The 22,311-nt window shown below is 55.0% G+C and overlaps 2 protein-coding genes across 2 annotated transcripts; one reads left to right on the plus strand and one right to left on the minus strand.

The window, feature by feature from the left end:
- Window positions 1-5,876: 5,876 nt before the first annotated feature.
- Window positions 5,877-6,710, minus strand: LOC136427450 (protein SPT2 homolog). The gene is made up of 2 exons (XM_066416306.1): window positions 6,540-6,710; window positions 5,877-6,302 (listed from the first exon to the last, which is right to left on the minus strand). The coding sequence occupies exons 1-2, from the start codon at window positions 6,708-6,710 to the stop codon at window positions 5,877-5,879; spliced, it is 597 nt and encodes a 198-aa protein (XP_066272403.1).
- Window positions 6,711-7,216: 506 nt separating this feature from the next.
- LOC136427455 (filaggrin-2-like) lies at window positions 7,217-20,865 on the plus strand. The gene is made up of 5 exons (XM_066416320.1): window positions 7,217-7,481; window positions 16,381-16,624; window positions 18,861-19,306; window positions 19,539-20,473; window positions 20,578-20,865. The coding sequence occupies exons 1-5, from the start codon at window positions 7,217-7,219 to the stop codon at window positions 20,863-20,865; spliced, it is 2,178 nt and encodes a 725-aa protein (XP_066272417.1).
- The last annotated feature ends 1,446 nt before the right edge of the window (window positions 20,866-22,311 follow it).

Consider the following 22,311-nt stretch of genomic DNA (forward strand, 5'->3'; position numbering starts at 1 on the left):
GCGTCACAAAGCACCTGACGTCACAGAGCACCTGACTTTACAAAGCAGCCGGCGTCACAAAACACCGAAAACTGCCGCGGAACATTCTGACAACAGCGCAGACAGTCAAATAAATAGTCAACCTGTTCAAACGGCCTTTCTTTCATTGATCTCCCCACGTTCGCCAGGAAGGAGCTCCGGTCCTTTCCTGCACACCTGTTCACCTGTGGACATCAAGGCAGCCGCGCCGTGTAACGGTGCGAGCGGGCTGTTTAGAAAGTGCTCACGTGCACCATGATCACCGTCCGCATGCGCAGTGAGCCGTCCTGAGGGGAGTTTGATGAATATTGCTCGGCTGTGACGTGTGCCGCCGGCAGCGCGTCTCTAGGTGTCATGTTTCATTACAATCCATACGTGAGCAGAAGAGACTACCGGAACTCATTTTCCAGGAATGTTCTTCAGGCCAACAGACGCACATTTCGCTGCAGAAGAGACCGTGAAACGTTTTCATATTTTCCGGGAGAATTCCCTACCAGCCGCGCGTTTTGCTACAGAAAAGACAGGCGGTAACTTATTTTCCGGGAATGCTCCCTCAGCCCAACCGACTTTAGCTACTAGGAGTGACGCGCGGTATCACATTTTCCAGGAATATTACCCACATATACAGGATTTTCAAAATTTGCTACCAAAGCGCCCGTGAAGATGTACTGTTATTTCCCGGGGAAACCTCTAACAGCCGCACGTTTTGCTACAGAAGAGACCGTGGAAAATTAAATTCTAGGAATAAGTAAGCACGTGCTTTTCGCTACAGATGAGACAGTTAATAAAGGAAAGGTTCCTTTTAAAGTAGGCACACATGTTGTAGAATCGGAGAGAATTGTTTTCTCGGCCATGCTCCCTTGCAAGCCTGTTTGCCGGGAAGGGAAGTTATTTTCCGGGTAGTTATCCCGCTATCTGGTGTCCTTGGTCAGACAGGCCGGTTCAGCGGCTGCCTCGCCGCCGGCAGCGCAACAGACAAATCGATGCCTCACTGTTCAAACGCAAGCCTCACGGCTGCCTCCAATTCACCTCGCTAATGCACTCGGCAACAAACCCTTGAACAAACTTCATGGTTCCGTGCGCATCCTGCCTGAGCTGCAGGAACGTCGCGAGGCGAGGATTCTCCGTGCGTGAGCAGGCTTATTACTGATTCCTGGTACCCGGCGTTTCTCAGGCTTATTACTGATTCCCGGTACCCGGCGTTTCTCAGGCAATCTTGACTCGGTGGGTTCGAAACGCGCGCATCATCCGCCACGCCGACTCCTCTTCTCCGCACAATCAATCATGCTCTTCGGCATGGATGCCTTTTTTCTACCTGCTCTTCGGCATGGGTGCCTTTTTTCTACCTGCTCTTCGGCATGGGTGCCTTTTTTCTATCTGCTCTTCAGCATGGGTGCCTTTTGTCTACCTGCTCAGCGTGTTTCGCTACCAATCGGCTGGCAGAAAGCGACATGCGCGATCGGATGGGAGGGTATTATGGTTGATCAGTCAGCGGTGCTATCTCATCATTTAATGGTTTTGTAGTAAGCATCAAGAAATAAACTTGTAGGTGACCCGTGCCGATGCTTGCCTTTACATCCGCTCTACGCGCCGAGCGGCGGTAAGGTACAGGCGGCTCCGCTGCTGCTGACGGAGAGCTGGAGCATTCCGGCTGGATGGACCCACCACTTCCGCTCAGCGTCACTCCGTGATCCGGTCCGCAGGAAATAACCAAGTTACAACCCGGAACTTTAATTTGTTGTACCGAACGCGTTAGCACACAAATTACTGTACCTGCACGCACAGATATACACGTCAGGACACAAACTACCTGCACGCACAGATATGCCGAAGTACAGCCAGTAGGTACCCATTTGAGTAATGAAGATTTTGCAGTGCCTTTTACGTGCTCGAGGCACCTCCTCGAACACGGATCCCCATTTTACGTCCCTTCCGAAAGACCATTGCAGCTCCAACCAGGATGCCCATCCAGACCCGGAGGAGTTGCAGGTAACATATTTCATTTCCGCTGGTTCATGACTTTTTGCCTTTTCTACAGGTGACGTCATGAGACCTCCCCACAAGTCGTCTCCATCTGCGCGGTGATTGGTCGGCCTGGGATAGCCGACATCTGCCCTGTGATTGGTCGACCTGGGACAGCCGACATCTGCCCTGTGATTGGTTGGCCTGGGACAGCAGACATCTGCCCTTTGATTGGTTGGCCTGGGACAGCAGACATCTGCCCGGTGATTGGTCGGCCTGGGAAGGCAGACATCTGCCCTGTGATTGGTCGGCCCGGGACAGCAGACATCTGCCCGGTGATTGGCCTGCTACTTGACTCCTCACCCGTGATTCCGTTGCCGGATACTTGACTCCTCACACGTGATTCCGTTGGCCGGATACTTGACTCCTCATATGTGATTCCGTTGGCCGGATACTTGACTCCTTACACGTGATTCCGTTGGCCGGATACTTGACTCCTTACCCGTGATTCCGTTGGCAGGATACTTGAATCCTCATATGTGATTCCGTTGGCAGGATACTTGACTCCTCACCCGTGATTCCGTTGGCAGGATACTTGACTCCTCACACGTGATTCCGTTGGCAGGATACTTGACTCCTCACACGTGATTCCGTTGGCAGGATACTTGACTCCTCACACGTGATTCCGTTGGCAGGATACTTGACTCCTCACACGTGATTCCGTTGGCCGGATACTTGACTCCTCACACGTGATTCCGTTGGCCGGATACTTGACTCCTTACGCGTGATTCCGTTGGCCGGATACTTGACTCCTCATATGTGATTCCGTTGGCCGGATACTTAACTCCTTACACGTGATTCCGTTGGCCGGATACTTGACTCCTCACACGTGATTCCGTTGGCCGGATACTTGACTCCTTACGCGTGATTCCGTTGGCCGGATACTTGACTCCTCATATGTGATTCCTTTGGCCGGATACTTGACTCCTCACACGTGACTCCGTTGACCAGATACTTGACTCCTCAACACGAGTCGAACAGTACTGATAGCTGTGTAAGTGTGTAGTACACCTTACCGTGCTGTGATAACAGTGTAAGTGTGCAGTACACCGCTGTGATAACTGTGTAAGTGTGAAGTACACCGCTGTGATAACTGTGTAAGTGTGTAGTACACCGCTGTGATAACTGTGTAAGTGTGTAGTACACCGCTGTGATAACTGTGTAAGTGTGTAGTACACCGCTGTGATAACTGTGTAAGTGTGCAGTACACCGCCGTGATAGCTGTGTAAGTGTGAAGTACACCGCTGTGATAACTGTGTAAGTGTGTAGTACACCGCTGTGATAACTGTGTAAGTGTGTAGTACACCGCTGTGAGAACTGTGTAAGTGTGCAGTACACCGCTGTGATAACTGTGTAAGTGTGAAGTACACCGCTGTGATAACTGTGTAAGTGTGCAGTACACCGCCGTGATAGCTGTGTAAGTGTGAAGTACACCGCTGTGATAACTGTGTAAGTGTGTAGTACACCGCTGTGATAACTGTGTAAGTGTGTAGTACACCGCTGTGAGAACTGTGTAAGTGTGTAGTACACCGCCGTGATAGCTGTGTAAGTAGATTAGAGATACCGAACGCTCAGCTGAGACGGCATGTTGTAATTCCTGTCACTCCGGCTCAGCTGGGACGGCATGTTGTAATTCACTCCGATCCATGCTGAGGAATTAACCTGACCTTGAAACGGCTCATTCCGCGTTTCCGATAAACTTGACCCCGAGGACCACCCGCGGCCTTCGGCGGTCACGTGACGGTAACAAGGGAGACGTGGTGCGTTATGCAAAATGGGTTCCGGCCAGACGTCCCGTGGCCAGACGTCCTAGCGTGACGCACGGCTCAGTAGCTCTAACTGCGATATCGTTTGTATCTCTTGGACATCAGACTATATACAAGTCAATATATCTCTACCATTTCTTGCAAAAGAAATCGTAAGTTCTTACACAAACAATTGGTGCTATGCATTACCAAGTATGTTCCGTATAGATTGATTCACTCAGATAGAATATCGTCGTGTTTGTTCTTCAGTTATATAGAAATATTTGGCAATGCTAAAAGCAAAGGGGTAGATATTAGTCTTTATGCTTGATACTGTTCAAGAACTTGCCATACATTGTACCCGATGGAATTGTTGTGCAATAAAGTTTGGGTGATATGAATATAATGTATTCATTTGTTCCCTGTAAGCGCATTTCGCTAGTTTTTCCTCTGAGATGGATGTTTTGGAAGTTTCGCCCTCCTGGTAGATTGGTGTGTGTGTGTGTGTGTGTGTGTGTGTGTGTGTGTGTGTGTGTGTGTGTGTGTGTGTGTGTGTGCGTGTGTCGTAGATATCATATGACTTAGAATTGCTACAATGTAGCGGTCTGTCCACGTCACGTGACAATAGCCGGGGGGGGGGGGGTCAGGGGTCGGTGTTGCCGTTTCCGACGGCTGTTTGCGGTGCTCCTGTCTCCTGTTTGCCGGGTCACGGCGATATGTTTTACCTGAAACTGGACACCTGCAAGTCGGTCTCACCTGGTGAAGCACGCACAGGTAAGGCTGTCTCACCTGGTGGAACAGGTGAGGCTGTTTGTCTCACCTGGTGGAACAGGTAAGGGTGTCTGGAAGCATGCTATTGAACGGGAGAGCAGGCATCTATGATCTATCCAACTAAAGTCACCATCTTCTGCCCAACCGTCACACACACACATACACACAGTCACATAGAATCGGACATCTAGTCAATCACAGTCTGTTTCTCTGTTTCAAGTACAAGAATGAAATACTACGGCCTTGTGAAGAAACATAGGAATAAGAAGACCAAACTCCGTATGCAGACCGCAGTTCCGTTACCATGGCAACTGGTATTAAAGGGTACGTCATGAGGGGAGACAACAGCAGCCCTTTGTTGGCGGCTCGTGACCCGCTCGGAGCGGAGCTGGCGGCTGGGAAGGCTGGAGGTTTCGAGGGCCGCGGGAACTTCAGCCGGAGTTTTGTGGGACTTACGGGCTATTGACATGGCGGGAAGACAATAGCTGAATGTTCGTTACGTCATGAGTTGTTTCCAAGGCAACGACCTGAGCCCACTGTCCCAGTCGTTGGAAACTCATGAGCAAAGATGTTGAATGCACATCAACAGCTCAAGCCTTTTCAGGAAAACGGTAACTCAAGACAAGACGCGACAAGCAGCTGTCTTTGTACTTATTGAAGTTAGTTCGTAGCTGAAAACCTCTGCTTGAGAGGAGTCCCGACAATGTGCAGGGGGGGGGGGCACATGTGGGTTACTCAGGTAGTTATGTAGCACCTGGCGAACCTGCCTGCCGTGTCACGTGGTAAATAACTACCGATGTCGTCAGGCCCAGACGTGTGTGAACAGGGCCGTGTCACGTGGTAAATAACTCCCGATGTCACCAGGCCCTGACTTGTGTGAACAGGGCCGTGTCACGTGGTAAATAAGTCCCGAACGTCGCCAGGCCCAGACGTCAGATGTGTGTGAACAGGGGCATGTAGGATTGACGTCAGATGTGTGTGAACCGGGGCATGTAGGATTGACGTCAGTGCCCTGGAATGTGCGGGGTCGGCGGCACGTGCCCAGGAATAAAGGCGCCTTTCTTAGGGCGAACAACGGAGAACACAACTGGCCACTGGCCTGGAACCAGACTCGCCACACTGGAACACGACTCGCCACACTGGAACACGACTCGCCACACTGGAACACGACTCGTCACTAGCCTGGAACACGACTCGACACACTGGAACACGTCTCGCCACACTGGAACACGTCTCGCCACACTGGAACACGACTCGCCACACTGGAACACGACTCGCCACACTGGAACACGACTCGCCACATTGGAACACGTCTCGTCACTAGCCAGACGCGGCCGTCTTGCTGATGTGCTCGTTCCCAGGCCCGGCCATAGTGCTGATCTGCTTGTTCCCAGACCCGGCCATAGTGCTGATTTGCTCGTTCCCAGACCCGGCCATGGTGCTGATTTGCTCGTTCCCAGGCCCGGCCGTGGTGCTGATTTGCTCGTTCCCAGGCCCGGCCATGGTGCTGATCTGCTCGTTCCCAGGCCCGGCCATAGTGCTGATCTGCTCGTTCCCAGACCCGGCCATGGTGCTGATTTGCTCGTTCCCAGACCCGGCCGTGGTGCTGATTTGCTCGTTCCCAGACCCGGCCGTGGTGCTGATTTGCTCGTTCCCAGGCCCGGCCGTGGTGCTGATTTGCTCGTTCCCAGACCCGGTCGTGGTGCTGATTTGCTCGTTCCCAGACCCGGCCATGGTGCTGATTTGCTTTTCACAAGAACTCAACACGATTATGGTCGACAGAGGAAGGCAAAACGAAACAATTCAAGTCCACCCTTATATGACGTAGCACAAGTTAGCACACGATTGCGTCACCGTCACGTGCCCATCGCGTGTTTCAGGAGCCGGTGGACAACGCGGTTGACCTTGTGGAGCTGGGCTCTGACGTGAGCCCGTTCCTGTAACTCCTGTGGTTCAGGAGAACCTCAGCAGACATGTTCTTACTGAACACCCTATCCGCCGTTCAGGCCCCTTCATCAGTAAAGACTTGCTGCGCTGCGGAGAAGATCCCGCGTGAGTCCCGGACTCCAGACACGCCGCCCTTTCCGTCTGCACATGCGCATCGCTGTCATCTCCAATCCCGGACAGGTTCCCGCGCTCGGCAAGCCTGCCCATGATCCTCTGCGGCTCTCCGTAAGCCCGTCAGCGGCTGCTCCGCCGAGGTCCGCGCCGCGCATTTCACGTGCAGCGGATCGAAGAATGGAGTGAATTATGGCATTATGCCGTCCGCCAGATAAGGCACGGCAATTTCTTGGCCCATAGCTTCTGCGATGGAGACTCCGATAGAGGCTCGGCGGGCGAGTATCATGTCCGGGCGCGCGCATGTGATGCGGCGACGCGTGATTACAAATCCCGCGTGTGGGGCACTACCGCGAGACGTGACGAGAATACGCGCCGCGCGGGGAACAGGCGGGAGCTACATCTCCAAGCAGATGGGGGGGGGGGGGGGGGTCGGTACGGCGGGACGCACCGGGCCGGATTCCTCCCATCTGCTTGGAGCCTCCCGGCATAACTCCCGCCTCCCCCATCTGATGATCGGCCTGTATCTCCAAGCAGATGGGGGGGGGGGGGGGGGGGGAGTCGGTACGGCGGGACGCACCGGGGCAGGTATCTCCAAGCAGATGGGGGAGGCGGGAGTTACAGCGGACGCACCGGGTATCTCCAAGCAGATGGGGGAGGCAGGAGTTACAGCGGACGCACCGGGTATCTCCAAGCAGATGGGGGAGGCAGGAGTTACAGCGGACGCACCGGGTATCTCCAAGCAGATGGGGGAGGCGGGAGTTACAGCGGACGCACCAGGTATCTCCAAGCAGATGGGATGCGGCAGCAGTAATGGCGGGACGCACCGGGTATCTCCAAGCAGATGGGCGGGACGCAACGAGGCAGGTAAAAGATTTTGGACGGGCACGCCTACCCGACATATCTGGCCTCCAGCGGTCAATATTGACCAGGGTAAAATCCTAATTCAAATCGACCCTACAGCTTCAGCTATGGCTGAACAGTACTAGAGTCCATCACAAGTCACCAAGAGGGTTGTTATTGTCATACTTTACAAATATTTTCAATCTATTGTAATTATTTGTGTGAGAGATTTCATACTTACGAAATATTTTGAATTTTATTTCAACTTTATAAATATTTATCCGGTTTTCTAAAACATTGCAAATATTCATCACATGGAATCTAATATTTCTAACAGTTTCTTAATAATGATAACGGCATTTTACAATTATTCACCATTATTTACAATTCCCTACCATTTTTTACTATTATTTGTAACATCTCTATAAATAGGCCAGAGGGTTGGGAAAAAGCGATTCACACATCCTTGAGAAGTATAGGGAAGAACGCTCTCCACGAATGACCCAACAGAGTCCCGCCGTGAAGTCTTAAGATGTACAAAAGCAGACAGAAGGGCCGGATCAGCACCTACTTTTATGGGGGCAATCACCATTCTACCATTATTTGTAAATATTTCTGAAAGTGAAAGAATCACATCGATGTTTAGAAATTATTATAAATAAAGAGATTTTTGTGCAGTTCCTTTCAAAATATTTCTAAATTATCTAATCGAATTGAAATAAATTCATATTTTCATATAAATCTTTTAGAAAAAAATTAGAACTATTGTCAGTCATATATTCTTTTATTACAAATTTTTCTAGATTAATACAAATATCATCATAAAAACCCCTTGGTGACTTGGAATGGACTCTATACGAGAATGGCAGTCTCTGCCACATAAGGCTCATCTGTAAGATGACTCTTATAAGATGTTCTATTCTTCGCGCATCAGTCTAGCTTCTCCTGATTTCAGCTGCCTGGACAGTGTGCATCTCCATCTAGATCTGTCCTTGGGTAGGTGCTCTGCGTCAATACCGGAGCCTCCAAGTGTCATGTCAAGTAGACGTCTTTGCGGCCGCCCGGTGTTTCCTTTCCCTGACCCCAGCACTCCGCAGAGAGAAGGTCTTTGTAGACACCCGACATTAACCACGGTCGGGGGGGTGGGGGTGGCAGTAACCACGGTCGGGGGGGGGGGGAGTAACCACGAAAAGGGGAGGCAGTAACCAAGGACGGGGGGGGGGGGCAGTAACCACGGGCAGGGGGGGAGTAACCACAGACAAGGGGGTGGGGCTGGGGGGAGTAACCACGGGTGGGGGGGGGAGTCAGTAACCACGGACAGGGGGGGTCAGTAACCACGGACAGAACGGCGCTGAGGTGCGACAAAGTCATCCTAGACAGGACGAGATGCAGCGTACTGACATTGGGCACACACGTGCACCTGGCAGGGGAGACTAATAGTGCTCAGTAACCACGCTGTGCTGAGACACGCCCGAATGAAACCCCTCCGGCGCAACCAGCAGCGTCTAAAAGCCGCGCTCATCGCTTGACAAACCCGTGAACCTGTGAGAACTTTCTATTCTGCTGATGAACTTCGGCGCGCATCAAACCAGCAAACCAGTAAAGTCTGGCGCACATCAAACCAGCGATTGGCAAACCGGACAGCCATGGGGTTTCTTTGCCGGCCTGACAAACTGTTTCAGGAGCACGCAGACATGAGGTGCAGTAAAATCAGACATTTGAGTCGAAATCTTCACCAATATCGCTATTATCAAAATACGTTACCGATATGTCGCAAACAGGACAGCAGAACAGTGTAATTAACTAACCACAGCACATGGTGGTGCCTTATACATTAACAAGGGTGTTATTAACTAACCACCGCACATGGTAGTGCCTTATACATTAACACGGGTGTTTGTTCCAAGCTCGGCGCACTGAAAGGCACCCCGAGGACATATTGATTCCCGAATAGTCTCCAGTCTTACGGAGCCGGTTTAGAACCGCAAACCTCGTTGGCCCAGAAACGAGTCCTGGAAGCTCCCGACTTAATCCTGCTCGTCTCGGAGGGAGATTAATGCGCTCATGAAAGCCATGTTTTATGCGCCGTGGCCGCGAGCGGCGCGCGCGGAAACATATTCCGGCCATAACCATCTGTATCTGTCTTCCGTCCGGAGCAACAGGTGGGGGAGGATGTTTAACTCGGCAGAGGGGAGACGGATATCTGCTGGTGGAACGTCTCTGTCTACAGGACATATTAACACCGGCCACGTGCTTGCCGTGCGATCTGTCATAGTGTTTAACACTGGCGCTGCGCTCGTCTCGCGATCTGTCATAGCGTCTGCCCTGATCCCCCGCTCTTCCCGCGAGCCGTTCCTTCCAACGACTTACCGGAAAGCAGATCCCGGGGCCGATAAGGGACAAATGGCCATTTTCTGCACTTTCGGGCCGCGCAGATATCGGGGTGGTCTCAAGATGGCTTCACTCTTGTTTCTGGACAGTCAAATCCTATAATTCACGACCGTATTAAGGTGTTCTTGGAGTGAAAGTGAAAATGGGAAGGTGTGATGGCAAGAAGTCGCCATAAAACAGCCCGTCGGGGATTTCTTCATCATGACCACCGATCTGAGGAACAACTGCCCGGCGTCTTTGCCGCATTCTGACGAGGGTCTTAGGAGTTGGAGGCGCTGCGAACCCGCCAGTCTCTCTCTCAGGAGTTGGAGGCGCTGCGAACCCGCCAGTCTCTCTCTCAGGAGTTGGAGGCGCTGCGATCAGGCGCGTTACCTCTTCATTACAGCCGGAGTGACCGCAGAGCCGCCAGCTCAGCTCAGCCCTCGTGTCACCAGATAACCGCGGAGATGCGACTGTCAGGCTTCCGCCGCCCGGACGATGGATTTACAGCAACTTTTGTTTTCCGGGAAGTTTTAAGCGCAGTTCTTGACTTTGCGGAGTTGATCATGTGCTCGTTCCGGGTGCCCTTGGTCGTTGCTATAATCCCAGCGATCCTTCACGTGGCAGATAAAGAAAGGATCTTCAGTGGCGGCCATAGTTCTCCCTTATCAGGCGCGTTAACGCGGCTATTCCCGCGGTATCAGCGAGACTTCCAGCCGGCTGATCAATAGCGAGGCCGGGTAGAGGAGACTCGCGCTAATGGCTTCGACTTCGGGCAAGTTGCGACTGGAGTGAGGGGGGGGGGGCAACTTTCGTGTCATCTGTTGAACTTCGGGGAACATGAGGGGAGAAGGGGAGGGGCAACTTTCGTGTCATCTGTTGAACTCTGGGGAACATGAGGGGACGGGCAACTTTCGTGTCATCTGTTGAACTTTGGGGAACATGGGGGGACGGGCAACTTTCGTGTCATCTGTTGAACTTCGGGGAACATGAGGGGAGGAGGGGAGGGGCAACTTTCGTGTCATCTGTTGAACTTCGGGGAACATGAGGGGAGGATGGGAGGGGCAACTTTCGTGACATCTGTTGAACTTTGGGGAACATGAGGGGAGGAGGGGAGGGGCAACTTTCGTGTCATCTGTTGAACTTCGGGGAACATGAGGGGAGGGGCAACTTTCGTGTCATCTGTTGAACTTTGGGGAACATGGGGGGACGGGCAACTTTCGTGTCATCTGTTGAACTTCGGGGAACTTGAGGGGAGGATGGGAGGGGCAACTTTCGTGTCATCTGTTGAACTTCGGGGAACATGAGGGGAGGATGGGAGGGGCAACTTTCGTGTCATCTGTTGAACTTCGGGGAACATGAGGGGAGGATGGGAGGGGCAACTTTCGTGTCATCTGTTGAACTTCGGGGAACATGAGGGGAGGATGGGAGGGGCAACTTTCGTGACATCTGTTGAACTTTGGAGAACATGAGGGGAGGAGGGGAGGGGCAACTTTCGTGTCATCTGTTGAACTTCGGGGAACATGAGGGGAGGGGCAACTTTCGTGTCATCTGTTGAACTTTGGGGAACATGGGGGGACGGGCAACTTTCGTGTCATCTGTTGAACTTTGGGGAACTTGAGGGGAGGAAGGGAGGGGCAACTTTCGTGACATCTGTTGAACTTTGGGGAACATGAGGGGACGGGCAACTTTCGTGTCATCTGTTGAACTTTGGGGAACATGGGGGGACGGGCAACTTTCGTGTCATCTGTTGAACTTCGGGGAACATGAGGTGAGGAGGGGAGGGGCAACTTTCGTGTCATCTGTTGAACTTCGGGGAACATGAGGGGAGGATGGGAGGGGCAACTTTCGTGACATCTGTTGAACTTTGGGGAACATGAGGGGAGGAGGGGAGGGGCAACTTTCGTGTCATCTGTTGAACTTCGGGGAACATGAGGGGAGGGGCAACTTTCGTGTCATCTGTTGAACTTTGGGGAACATGGGGGGACGGGCAACTTTCGTGTCATCTGTTGAACTTCGGGGAACATGAGGGGAGGAGGGGAGGGGCAACTTTCGTGTCATCTGTTGAACTTCGGGGAACATGAGGGGAGGGGCAACTTTCGTGTCATCTGTTGAACTTTGGGGAACATGGGGGGACGGGCAACTTTCGTGTCATCTGTTGAACTTCGGGGAACATGAGGGGAGGAGGGGAGGGGCAACTTTCGTGTCATCTGTTGAACTTTGGGGAACATGGGGGGACGGGCAACTTTCGTGTCATCTGTTGAACTTCGGGGAACTTGAGGGGAGGATGGGAGGGGCAACTTTCGTGTCATCTGTTGAACTCCGGGGAACATGAGGGGAGGATGGGAGGGGCAACTTTCGTGTCATCTGTTGAACTTCGGGGAACATGAGGGGAGGATGGGAGGGGCAACTTTCGTGTCATCTGTTGAACTTCGGGGAACATGAGGGGAGGATGGGAGGGGCAACTTTCGTGACATCTGTTGAACTTTGGGGAACATGAGGGGAGGAGGGGAGGGGCAACTTTCGTGTCATCTGTTGAACTTCGGGGAACATGAGGGGAGGGGCAACTTTCGTGTCATCTGTTGAACTTTGGGGAACATGGGGGGACGGGCAACTTTCGTGTCATCTGTTGAACTTTGGGGAACTTGAGGGGAGGAAGGGAGGGGCAACTTTCGTGACATCTGTTGAACTTTAGGGAACATGAGGGGACGGGCAACTTTCGTGTCATCTGTTGAACTTTGGGGAACATGGGGGGACGGGCAACTTTCGTGTCATCTGTTGAACTTCGGGGAACATGAGGGGAGGAGGGGAGGGGCAACTTTCGTGTCATCTGTTGAACTTCGGGGAACATGAGGGGAGGATGGGAGGGGCAACTTTCGTGACATCTGTTGAACTTTGGGGAACATGAGGGGAGGAGGGGAGGGGCAACTTTCGTGTCATCTGTTGAACTTTGGGGAACATGAGGGGAGGGGCAACTTTCGTGTCATCTGTTGAACTTTGGGGAACATGGGGGGACGGGCAACTTTCGTGTCATCTGTTGAACTTCGGGGAACATGAGGGGAGGAGGGGAGGGGCAACTTTCGTGTCATCTGTTGAACTTCGGGGAACATGAGGGGAGGGGCAACTTTCGTGTCATCTGTTGAACTTTGGGGAACATGGGGGGACGGGCAACTTTCGTGTCATCTGTTGAACTTCGGGGAACATGAGGGGAGGAGGGGAGGGGCAACTTTCGTGTCATCTGTTGAACTTCGGGGAACATGAGGGGAGGGGCAACTTTCGTGTCATCTTTTGAACTTTGGGGAACATGAGGGGACGGGCAACTTTCGTGTCATCTGTTGAACTTTGGGGAACATGGGGGGACGGGCAACTTTCGTGTCATCTGTTGAACTTCGGGGAACATGAGGGGAGGAGGGGAGGGGCAACTTTCGTGTCATCTGTTGAACTTCGGGGAACATGAGGGGAGGGGCAACTTTCGTGTCATCTGTTGAACTTTGGGGAACATGGGGGGACGGGCAACTTTCGCGTCATCTGTTGAACTTTGGGGAACTTGAGGGGAGGAGGGGAGGAGCAACTTTCGTGTCATCTGTTGAACTTCGGGGAAGATGAGGGGAGGAGGGGCAACTTTCGTGTCATCTGTTGAACTTCGGGGAACATGAGGGGAGGAGGAGCAACTTTCGTGTCATCTGTTGAACTTTGGGGAACTTGAGGGGAGGAGGGGACGGGCAACTTTCGTGTCATCTGTTGAACTTCGGGGAACATGAGGGGAGGAGAGGAGGGGCAACTTTCGTGTCATCTGTTGAACTTTGGGGAACATGAGGGGAGGAGGGGAGTGGCAACTTTCGTGTCATCTGTTGAACTTTGGGGAACATGAGGGGAGGGGCAACTTTCGTGTCATCTGTTGAACTTTGGGGAACATGGGGGGACGGGCAACTTTCGCGTCATCTGTTGAACTTTGGGGAACTTGAGGGGAGGAGGGGAGGAGCAACTTTCGTGTCATCTGTTGAACTTCGGGGAACATGAGGGGAGGAGGGGCAACTTTCGTGTCATCTGTTGAACTTCGGGGAACATGAGGGGAGGAGGAGCAACTTTCGTGTCATCTGTTGAACTTTGGGGAACTTGAGGGGAGGAGGGGAGGGGCAACTTTCGTGTCATCTGTTGAACTTCGGGGAACATGAGGGGACGGGCAACTTTCGCGTCATCTGTTGAACTTTGGGGAACTTGAGGGGAGGAGGGGAGGGGCAACTTTCGTGTCATCTGTTGAACTTTGGGGAACATGAGGGGAGGAGGGGAGGGGCAACTTTCGTGTCATCTGTTGAACTTTGGGGAACATGAGGGGAGGAGGGGAGGGGCAACTTTCGTGTCATCTGTTGAACTTTGGGGAACATGAGAGGAGGGGCAACTTTCGTGTCATCTGTTGAACTTCGGGGAACATGAGGGGAGGAGGGGAGGGGCAACTTTCGTGTCATCTGTTGAACTTTGGGGAACATGGGGGGAGAAGGGGAGGGGCAACTTTCGTGTCATCTGTTGAACTTTGGGGAACTTGAGGGGAGGAGGGGAGGGGCAACTTTCGTGTCATCTGTTGAACTTTGGGGAACATGAGGGGAGGAGGGGAGGGGCAACTTTCGTGTCATCTGTTGAACTTCGGGGAACATGAGGGGAGGGGCAACTTTCGTGTCATCTGTTGAACTTCGGGGAACATGAGGGGACGGGCAACTTTAATGCTATCTGTTGAACTTTGGGGAACATCAGGGGACAAAGTTCAACAGATAGATTAAAGTTGCCCGTCTCTTCCTCCCCTAATGTTCCCCAAAGTTCAGATAGCATTAAAGTCGCTCGTCCTGGGCTGATGCTGGTGCGGCTGGGATTTAAACCCCGAACCGCTAGCCCAGGTGAGTCTGGGACTCAAACCCCGAACCGCTAGGCCAGGTGAGTCTGGGACTCGAACCCCGAACCGCTAGCCCGGGTGAGTCTGGGACTCGAACCCCGAACCGCTAGCCCGGGTGAGGCTGGGACTCGAACCCCGAACCGCTAGCCCAGGTGAGTCTGGGACTCGAACCCCGAACCGCTAGCCCGGGTGAGTCTGGGACTCGAACCCCGAACCGCTAGCCCGGGTGAGTCTGGGACTCGAACCCCGAACCGCTAGCCCGGGTGAGTCTGGGACTCGAACCCCGACCCGACAGTCCCGGAGCAGGACGCTGCCCGCTGGTCATGCCGGGCTCCCGCCGACCGACAACCGTCCCGAACACGTTCATGGGCAGGGAGGGGTAATTCATCCTACTCGCCGGTGGCTAATTTGGGATAATATCTTGAATTGACCTCACAACCCGACGTGAATAATATAAGGAAACTTCTGGCCGTCTGCCAGGCCTCGGTGCCGTGAAGACGGTGCTTCATGTCCGGCCTCCCGCAGTTAGCCCGCCGCGGAAGATGAGTGATGACCCCGCCGCGGAGGGTGGGTGCTGGGCACGCCCCCCCCCCCCCCCGGGCCCGGCCGCCGAACCGCCGTTACCCCGCCGCGGAGGGTGGCTGATGCCCCCCCCCCCCCCGACCCGGCCGCCGAACCGCCGTTACCCCGCCGCGGAGGGTGACTGATGCCCCCCTCCCCCGGCCAGGCCGCCCAACCGCCGATGTCCGCTGCTGATCACATCGCTCCCCGTTAGGAGCCGCCTCGCCAGCCCGTCGCCAGGAAAGTCGTTGGGAGCGGCAATGGCCCGTTAAGGAGAGCAGCGCTTTATTCTCCGCCCGCCACGGACCGTTTTCCCGCGCGATGAGGCATCCACAGATCTTAACACGGACTCATTGAACACATTTCAGGACTTAGCGCCCGTATTGACGGAATGTTCAAGTCGCGCCATTCACTTTCATTCAGCGATGTCTTATTTCTGACTCGGCCGCGTTGTGAGCTGCGGCGGGCGTCAATGTTATCGCAGGTTCTCCCGTGGCAGCCGGGCCGCAATTTCCTTACAACGCCGCGGCCCATTGTAGGCTGCATTGTGCTGCTCGTCATGCTACACAGATCTTAGCGCCGGGATGCTCGTACTATCTCCGGCTATGGTTTATAGCGGCCGATCCACCCACGTATCGTCAGATGGGCGATAAGGTGTGGATGTAGAAGCGAGCTGAAATCGATATGGGCCTGGGTGGGTCAGGGCTAGCAAAGTGGGGCCTGGGTGGGTCAGGGCTAGCGAAGGTGGGCCTGGCTGGGTCAGGAATAGCATAGTGGGGCCTGGGTGGGTCAGGACTAGCAAAGTGGGGCCTGGGTGGGTCAGGATTAGCAAGTGGGGCCTGGGTGGGTCAGGGCTAGCGAAGGTGGGCCAGAGAGTCAGCCCGGCAGCAGAGAGTCAGCCCGGCAGCAGAGAGTCAGTCCGTCAGCAGAGAGTCAGTCCGACAGCAGAGAGTCAGTCCGCCCGTCCCGGACAGCAGAGAGTCAGTCCGTCAGTAGAGAGTCAGTCCGTCAGCAGAGAGTCAGTCCGTCAGCAGAGGGTCAGTCCGTCAGCAGAGAGTCAGTCCCTCAGCAGAGAGTCAGTCCGACAGCAGAGTGTCAGTCCTACAGCAGAGAGTCAGTCCTACAGCAGCGAGTCAGTCCGACAGCAGAGAGTCAGTCCCTCAGCAGAGAGTCAGGCCGACAGCAGAGAGTCAGTCCGACAGCAGAGAGTCAGTCCTACAGCAGCGAGTCAGCCCGTCAGTCCCGGACAGCAGAGAGTCAGTCCGACAGCAGAGAGTCAGGCCGACAGCAGAGAGTCAGCCCGTCAGCAGAGGGTCAGTCCGTCAGCACAGAGTCAGTCCGTCAGCACAGAGTCAGTCCGTCAGCAGAGAGTCAGTCCGTCAGCAGAGAGTCAGTCCGTCAGCACAGAGTCAGTCCGTCAGCACAGAGTCAGTCCGTCAGCGGAGAGTCAGTCCGTCAGCAGAGAGTCAGGCCGACAGCAGAGAGTCAGTCCGTCCGTCCCGGACAGCAGAGAGTCAGTCCGACAGCAGAGTGTCAGTCCGACAGCAGAGAGTCAGTCCCTCAGCAGAGAGTCAGGCCGACAGCAGAGAGTCAGTCCGACAGCAGAGAGTCAGTCCTACAGCAGCGAGTCAGCCCGTCAGTCCCGGACAGCAGAGAGTCAGTCCGACAGCAGAGAGTCAGGCCGACAGCAGAGAGTCAGCCCGTCAGCAGAGGGTCAGTCCGTCAGCACAGAGTCAGTCCGTCAGCACAGAGTCAGTCCGTCAGCAGAGAGTCAGTCCGTCAGCAGAGAGTCAGTCCGTCAGCACAGAGTCAGTCCGTCAGCACAGAGTCAGTCCGTCAGCGGAGAGTCAGTCCGTCAGCAGAGAGTCAGGCCGACAGCAGAGAGTCAGTCCGTCCGTCCCGGACAGCAGAGAGTCAGTCCGACAGCAGAGAGTCAGGCCGACAGCAGAGAGTCAGCCCGTCAGCAGAGAGTCAGTCCACCCGTCCCGGACAGCAGAGAGTCAGTCCGACAGCAGAGAGTCAGTCCGTCAGCACAGAGTCAGTCCGTCAGCACAGAGTCAGTCCGTCAGCAGAGAGTCAGTCCGTCAGCAGAGAGTCAGGCCGACAGCAGAGAGTCAGTCCGTCCGTCCCGGACAGCAGAGAGTCAGTCTGACAGCAGAGAGTCAGTCCGTCAGCAGAGAGTCAGTCCGTCAGCACAGATTCAGTCCGTCAGCAGAGAGTCAGTCCGTCAGCAGAGAGTCAGTCCGTCAGCAGAGAGTCAGTCCGTCAGCAGAGTGTCAGTCCGACAGCAGAGTGTCAGTCCGACAGCAGAGAGTCAGTCCGCCAGCAGAGAGTCAATCCGACAGCAGAGAGTCAGTCCGCCAGCAGAGAGTCAGTCCGTCCGTCCCGGACAGCAGAGAGTCAGTCCGCCAGCAGAGAGCAGTCAGTCCGTCCGTCCCGGACAGCAGAGAGTCAGTCCGACAGCAGAGAGTCAGTCCGTCAGCAGAGAGTCAGGCCGACAGCAGAGAGTCAGTCCGTCCGTCCCGGACAGCAGAGAGTCAGTCTGACAGCAGAGAGTCAGTCCGTCAGTAGAGAGTCAGTCCGTCAGCACAGAGTCAGTCCGTCAGCAGAGAGTCAGTCCGTCAGCAGAGAGTCAGTCCGTCAGCAGAGAGTCAGTCCGTCAGCAGAGAGTCAGTCCGTCAGCAGAGTGTCAGTCCGACAGCAGAGTGTCAGTCCGACAGCAGAGAGTCAGTCCGCCAGCAGAGAGTCAATCCGACAGCGGAGAGTCAGTCCGCCAGCAGAGAGTCAGTCCGTCCGTCCCGGACAGCAGAGAGTCAGTCCGCCAGCAGAGAGCAGTCAGTCCGTCCGTCCCGGACAGCAGAGAGTCAGTCCGACAGCAGAGAGTCAGTCCGACAGCAGAGAGTCAGTCCGACAGCAGAGAGTCAGGCCGACAGCAGAGAGTCAGCCCGTCAGCAGAGAGTCAGTCCACCCGTCCCGGACAGCAGAGAGTCAGTCCGACAGCAGAGAGTCAGTCCGTCAGCACAGAGTCAGTCCGTCAGCACAGAGTCAGTCCGTCAGCAGAGAGTCAGTCCGTCAGCAGAGAGTCAGGCCGACAGCAGAGAGTCAGTCCGTCCGTCCCGGACAGCAGAGAGTCAGTCTGACAGCAGAGAGTCAGTCCGTCAGCAGAGAGTCAGTCCGTCAGCACAGAGTCAGTCCGTCAGCAGAGAGTCAGTCCGTCAGCAGAGAGTCAGTCCGTCAGCAGAGAGTCAGTCCGTCAGCAGAGTGTCAGTCCGACAGCAGAGTGTCAGTCCGACAGCAGAGAGTCAGTCCGCCCGTCCCGGACAGCAGAGAGTCAGTCCGACAGCAGAGAGTCAGTCCACCCGTCCCGGACAGCAGAGAGTCAGTCCGACAGCAGAGAGTCAGTCCGTCAGCAGAGTGTCAGTCCGACAGCAGAGTGTCAGTCCGACAGCAGAGAGTCAGTCCGCCCGTCCCGGACAGCAGAGAGTCAGCCCGTCAGCAGAGAGTCAGTCCACCCGTCCCGGACAGCAGAGAGTCAGTCCGACAGCAGAGAGTCAGTCCGTCAGCACAGAGTCAGTCCGTCAGCACAGAGTCAGTCCGACAGCAGAGAGTCAGTCCGCCAGCAGAGAGTCAATCCGACAGCAGAGAGTCAGTCCGCCAGCAGAGAGTCAGTCCGTCCGTCCCGGACAGCAGAGAGTCAGTCCGCCAGCAGAGAGCAGTCAGTCCGTCCGTCCCGGACAGCAGAGAGTCAGTCCGACAGCAGAGAGTCAGTCCGTCAGCAGAGAGTCAGTCCGTCAGCAGAGAGTCAGTCCGTCAGCAGAGTGTCAGTCCGACAGCAGAGTGTCAGTCCGACAGCAGAGAGTCAGTCCGCCAGCAGAGAGTCAATCCGACAGCAGAGAGTCAGTCCGCCAGCAGAGAGTCAGTCCGTCCGTCCCGGACAGCAGAGAGTCAGTCCGCCAGCAGAGAGCAGTCAGTCCGTCCGTCCCGGACAGCAGAGAGTCAGTCCGTCAGCACAGAGTCAGTCCGTCAGCAGAGAGTCAGTCCGTCAGCAGAGAGTCAGGCCGACAGCAGAGAGTCAGTCCGTCCGTCCCGGACAGCAGAGAGTCAGTCTGACAGCAGAGAGTCAGTCCGTCAGCAGAGAGTCAGTCCGTCAGCACAGAGTCAGTCCGTCAGCAGAGAGTCAGTCCGTCAGCAGAGAGTCAGTCCGTCAGCAGAGAGTCAGTCCGTCAGCAGAGTGTCAGTCCGACAGCAGAGTGTCAGTCCGACAGCAGAGAGTCAGTCCGCCAGCAGAGAGTCAATCCGACAGCAGAGAGTCAGTCCGCCAGCAGAGAGTCAGTCCGTCCGTCCCGGACAGCAGAGAGTCAGTCCGCCAGCAGAGAGCAGTCAGTCCGTCCGTCCCGGACAGCAGAGAGTCAGTCCGTCAGCAGAGAGTCAGTCCGACAGCAGAGTGTCAGTCCTACAGCAGAGAGTCAGTCCCTCAGCAGAGAGTCAGGCCGATAGCAGAGAGTCAGTCCGACAGCAGAGAGTCAGTCCGACAGCAGAGAGTCAGTCCGTCAGCACAGAGTCAGGCCGACAGCACAGAGTCAGTCAGTCCGCCAGTCCCGGACAGCAGAGAGTCAGTCCGCCAGCAGAGAGTCAGTCCGACAGCAGAGAGTCAATCCGACAGCAGAGAGTCAGTCCGACAGCAGAGAGTCAGTCCGACAGCAGAGAGTCAGTCCGACAGCAGAGAGTCAGTCCGTCAGCACAGAGTCAGGCCGACAGCACAGAGTCAGTCAGTCCGTCCGTCCCGGACAGCAGAGAGTCAGTCCGCCAGCAGAGAGTCAGTCAGTCCGTCCGTCCCGGACAGCAGAGAGTCAGTCCGCCAGCAGAGAGTCAGTCAGTTCGTCCGTCCCGGACAGCAGAGAGTCGGTCCGACAGCAGAGAGTCAGCCCGTCAGCAGAGAGTCAGTCCGCCAGTCCCGGACAGCAGAAAGTCAATCCGACAGCAGAGAGTCAGTCCGCCAGCAGAGAGTCAATCCGACAGCAGAGAGTCAGTCCGCCAGCAGAGAGTCAATCCGACAGCAGAGAGTCAGTCCGCCAGCAGAGAGTCAGTCCGTCCGTCCCGGACAGCAGAGAGTCAGTCCGCCAGCAGAGAGCAGTCAGTCCGTCCGTCCCGGACAGCAGAGAGTCAGTCCGACAGCAGAGAGTCAGGTCGACAGCAGAGAGTCAGTCTGACAGCAGAGAGTCAGCCCGTCAGCAGAGAGTCAGTCCGCCAGTCCCGGACAGCAGAGAGTCAGTCCGTCAGCACAGAGTCAGTCCGTCAGCACAGAGTCAGTCCGACAGCACAGAGTCAGTCCGTCAGCAGAGAGTCAGTCCGACAGCAGAGAGTCAGTCCGTCAGCACAGAGTCAGCCCGTCCGTCCCGGACAGCAGAGAGTCAGTTAGACAGCAGTGAGTCAGTCAGACAGCAGAGAGTCAGGCCGACAGCAGAGAGTCAGTCCGACAGCAGAGAGTCAGTCAGACAGCAGAGAGTCAGTCAGACAGCAGAGAGTCAGTCCGACAGCAGCGAGTCAGCCCCTGGTTTGTCCCGGATAGCAGAGTCTGTCCTGCAGCACTGAGTCAGCCCGTCTGTCTCGTCGTGACGGATCGGCCGGCCCCGTGCAGCCCGGCGGCACCACACGCGTTCCGACCGGCCGCGTGATTTAGAATCTCGGCCCGTTCCCGCTCCTCCTTCCCGCCGTGATGCATGACGCGCCGTTGTCCCCTGCAGCGCCGTTTGGCGTTCCGCCGTTTGTCACCAGATTTTGTCTCTCCGGCAGCGCAGCGACAAACTCATCACTTTTCCCGCCAAAACCGCCCGAGGGGCGCTGCGAGAGAACTTGATTCAGTCCTGTCGCCTGATTTGACGTCATTGAGCAAATCTCCTCCATCGCATAATTCAATAACGACGCGCGGAGAGGGCCGACCGTCGCGCGGGACAGGGACAGCTCAGAAAGCCGGATCGGCAGTTGATTAGGCACATACAGAATTAGCATAGGTAATTAGCCGTTAATGATTCTACACAGCACTTGTCACAAAGTACTCGCTCCTGGGTCTTTTTTTAGTCTCCAAGCAGAAGTCGTTACTTTCTGATGGACCGGCTTTTTAACAGCCGGCCAATCCAAGGACTGACGGCTCGGACCAACTGCTGGCAGGAAGCTGCTCAGCCTGCTGATAGTGTGTATGGATGTGTGTGTATGATGTGTGTGTGGATGTGTGCGTGTGTGTGTGTGGGGGGGGGGAGCGGTATGGATGTGTTTGAGTGTGTGTGGATGGATGTGGGTGTGCATGGATGTGTGTGTGTGTGGGGGGGGGGGGGGGGCGGTATGAATGTGTGTGCATGTGTCGTTGTGACGGCTCGGACAAGCTACCGGCAGTAAACTGCTGAGCCTGCTAATGGATACAAACGCGGCAGCGCCATTCGCGCAGTTCACGCAGTCATGCTCAACGGCAGGCAGAAATTGAAATGGCTTTTTTACGTACGCTCTCCCGGCGAAACGAATGTGAACAATAGTGCAGAACTGGAGTATGACTTCCGCAGAGATGAAATTGTATACAGAAATGGCCGCGTGAGCGTGATGGCGTTCTACCCGAGACACGTCTGTCAGGGCGATCCATTCGTTCCGCGGTTTGGGTCCGATGGGACCAATTCTTATGCCCGGGTCTCTAATGTTCGGATCCTACAGGAGGGATGGTCTCTAATGTTCGGATCCTGCAGGAGGGATGGTCTCTAATGTTCGGATCCTGCAGGAGGGATGGTCTCCAATGTTCGGATCCTACCGGAGGGATTGTCTCTAATGTTGGGATCCTACAGGAGGGATGGTCTCTAATGTTCGGATCCTACAGGAGGGAAGGTCTCTAATGTTCGGATCCTACAGGAGGGATGGTCTCTAATGTTCGGATCCTACAGGAGGGAAGGTCTCTAATGTTCGGATCCTACAGGAGGGATGGTCTCTAATGTTCGGATCCTGCAGGAGGGATGGTCTCCAATGTTCGGATCCTACCGGAGGGATTGTCTCTAATGT

The sequence above is a fragment of the Branchiostoma lanceolatum genome, chromosome 1 (assembly GCF_035083965.1).
Source record: "Branchiostoma lanceolatum isolate klBraLanc5 chromosome 1, klBraLanc5.hap2, whole genome shotgun sequence".
Classification (NCBI taxonomy): Eukaryota; Metazoa; Chordata; class Leptocardii; order Amphioxiformes; family Branchiostomatidae; genus Branchiostoma; species Branchiostoma lanceolatum.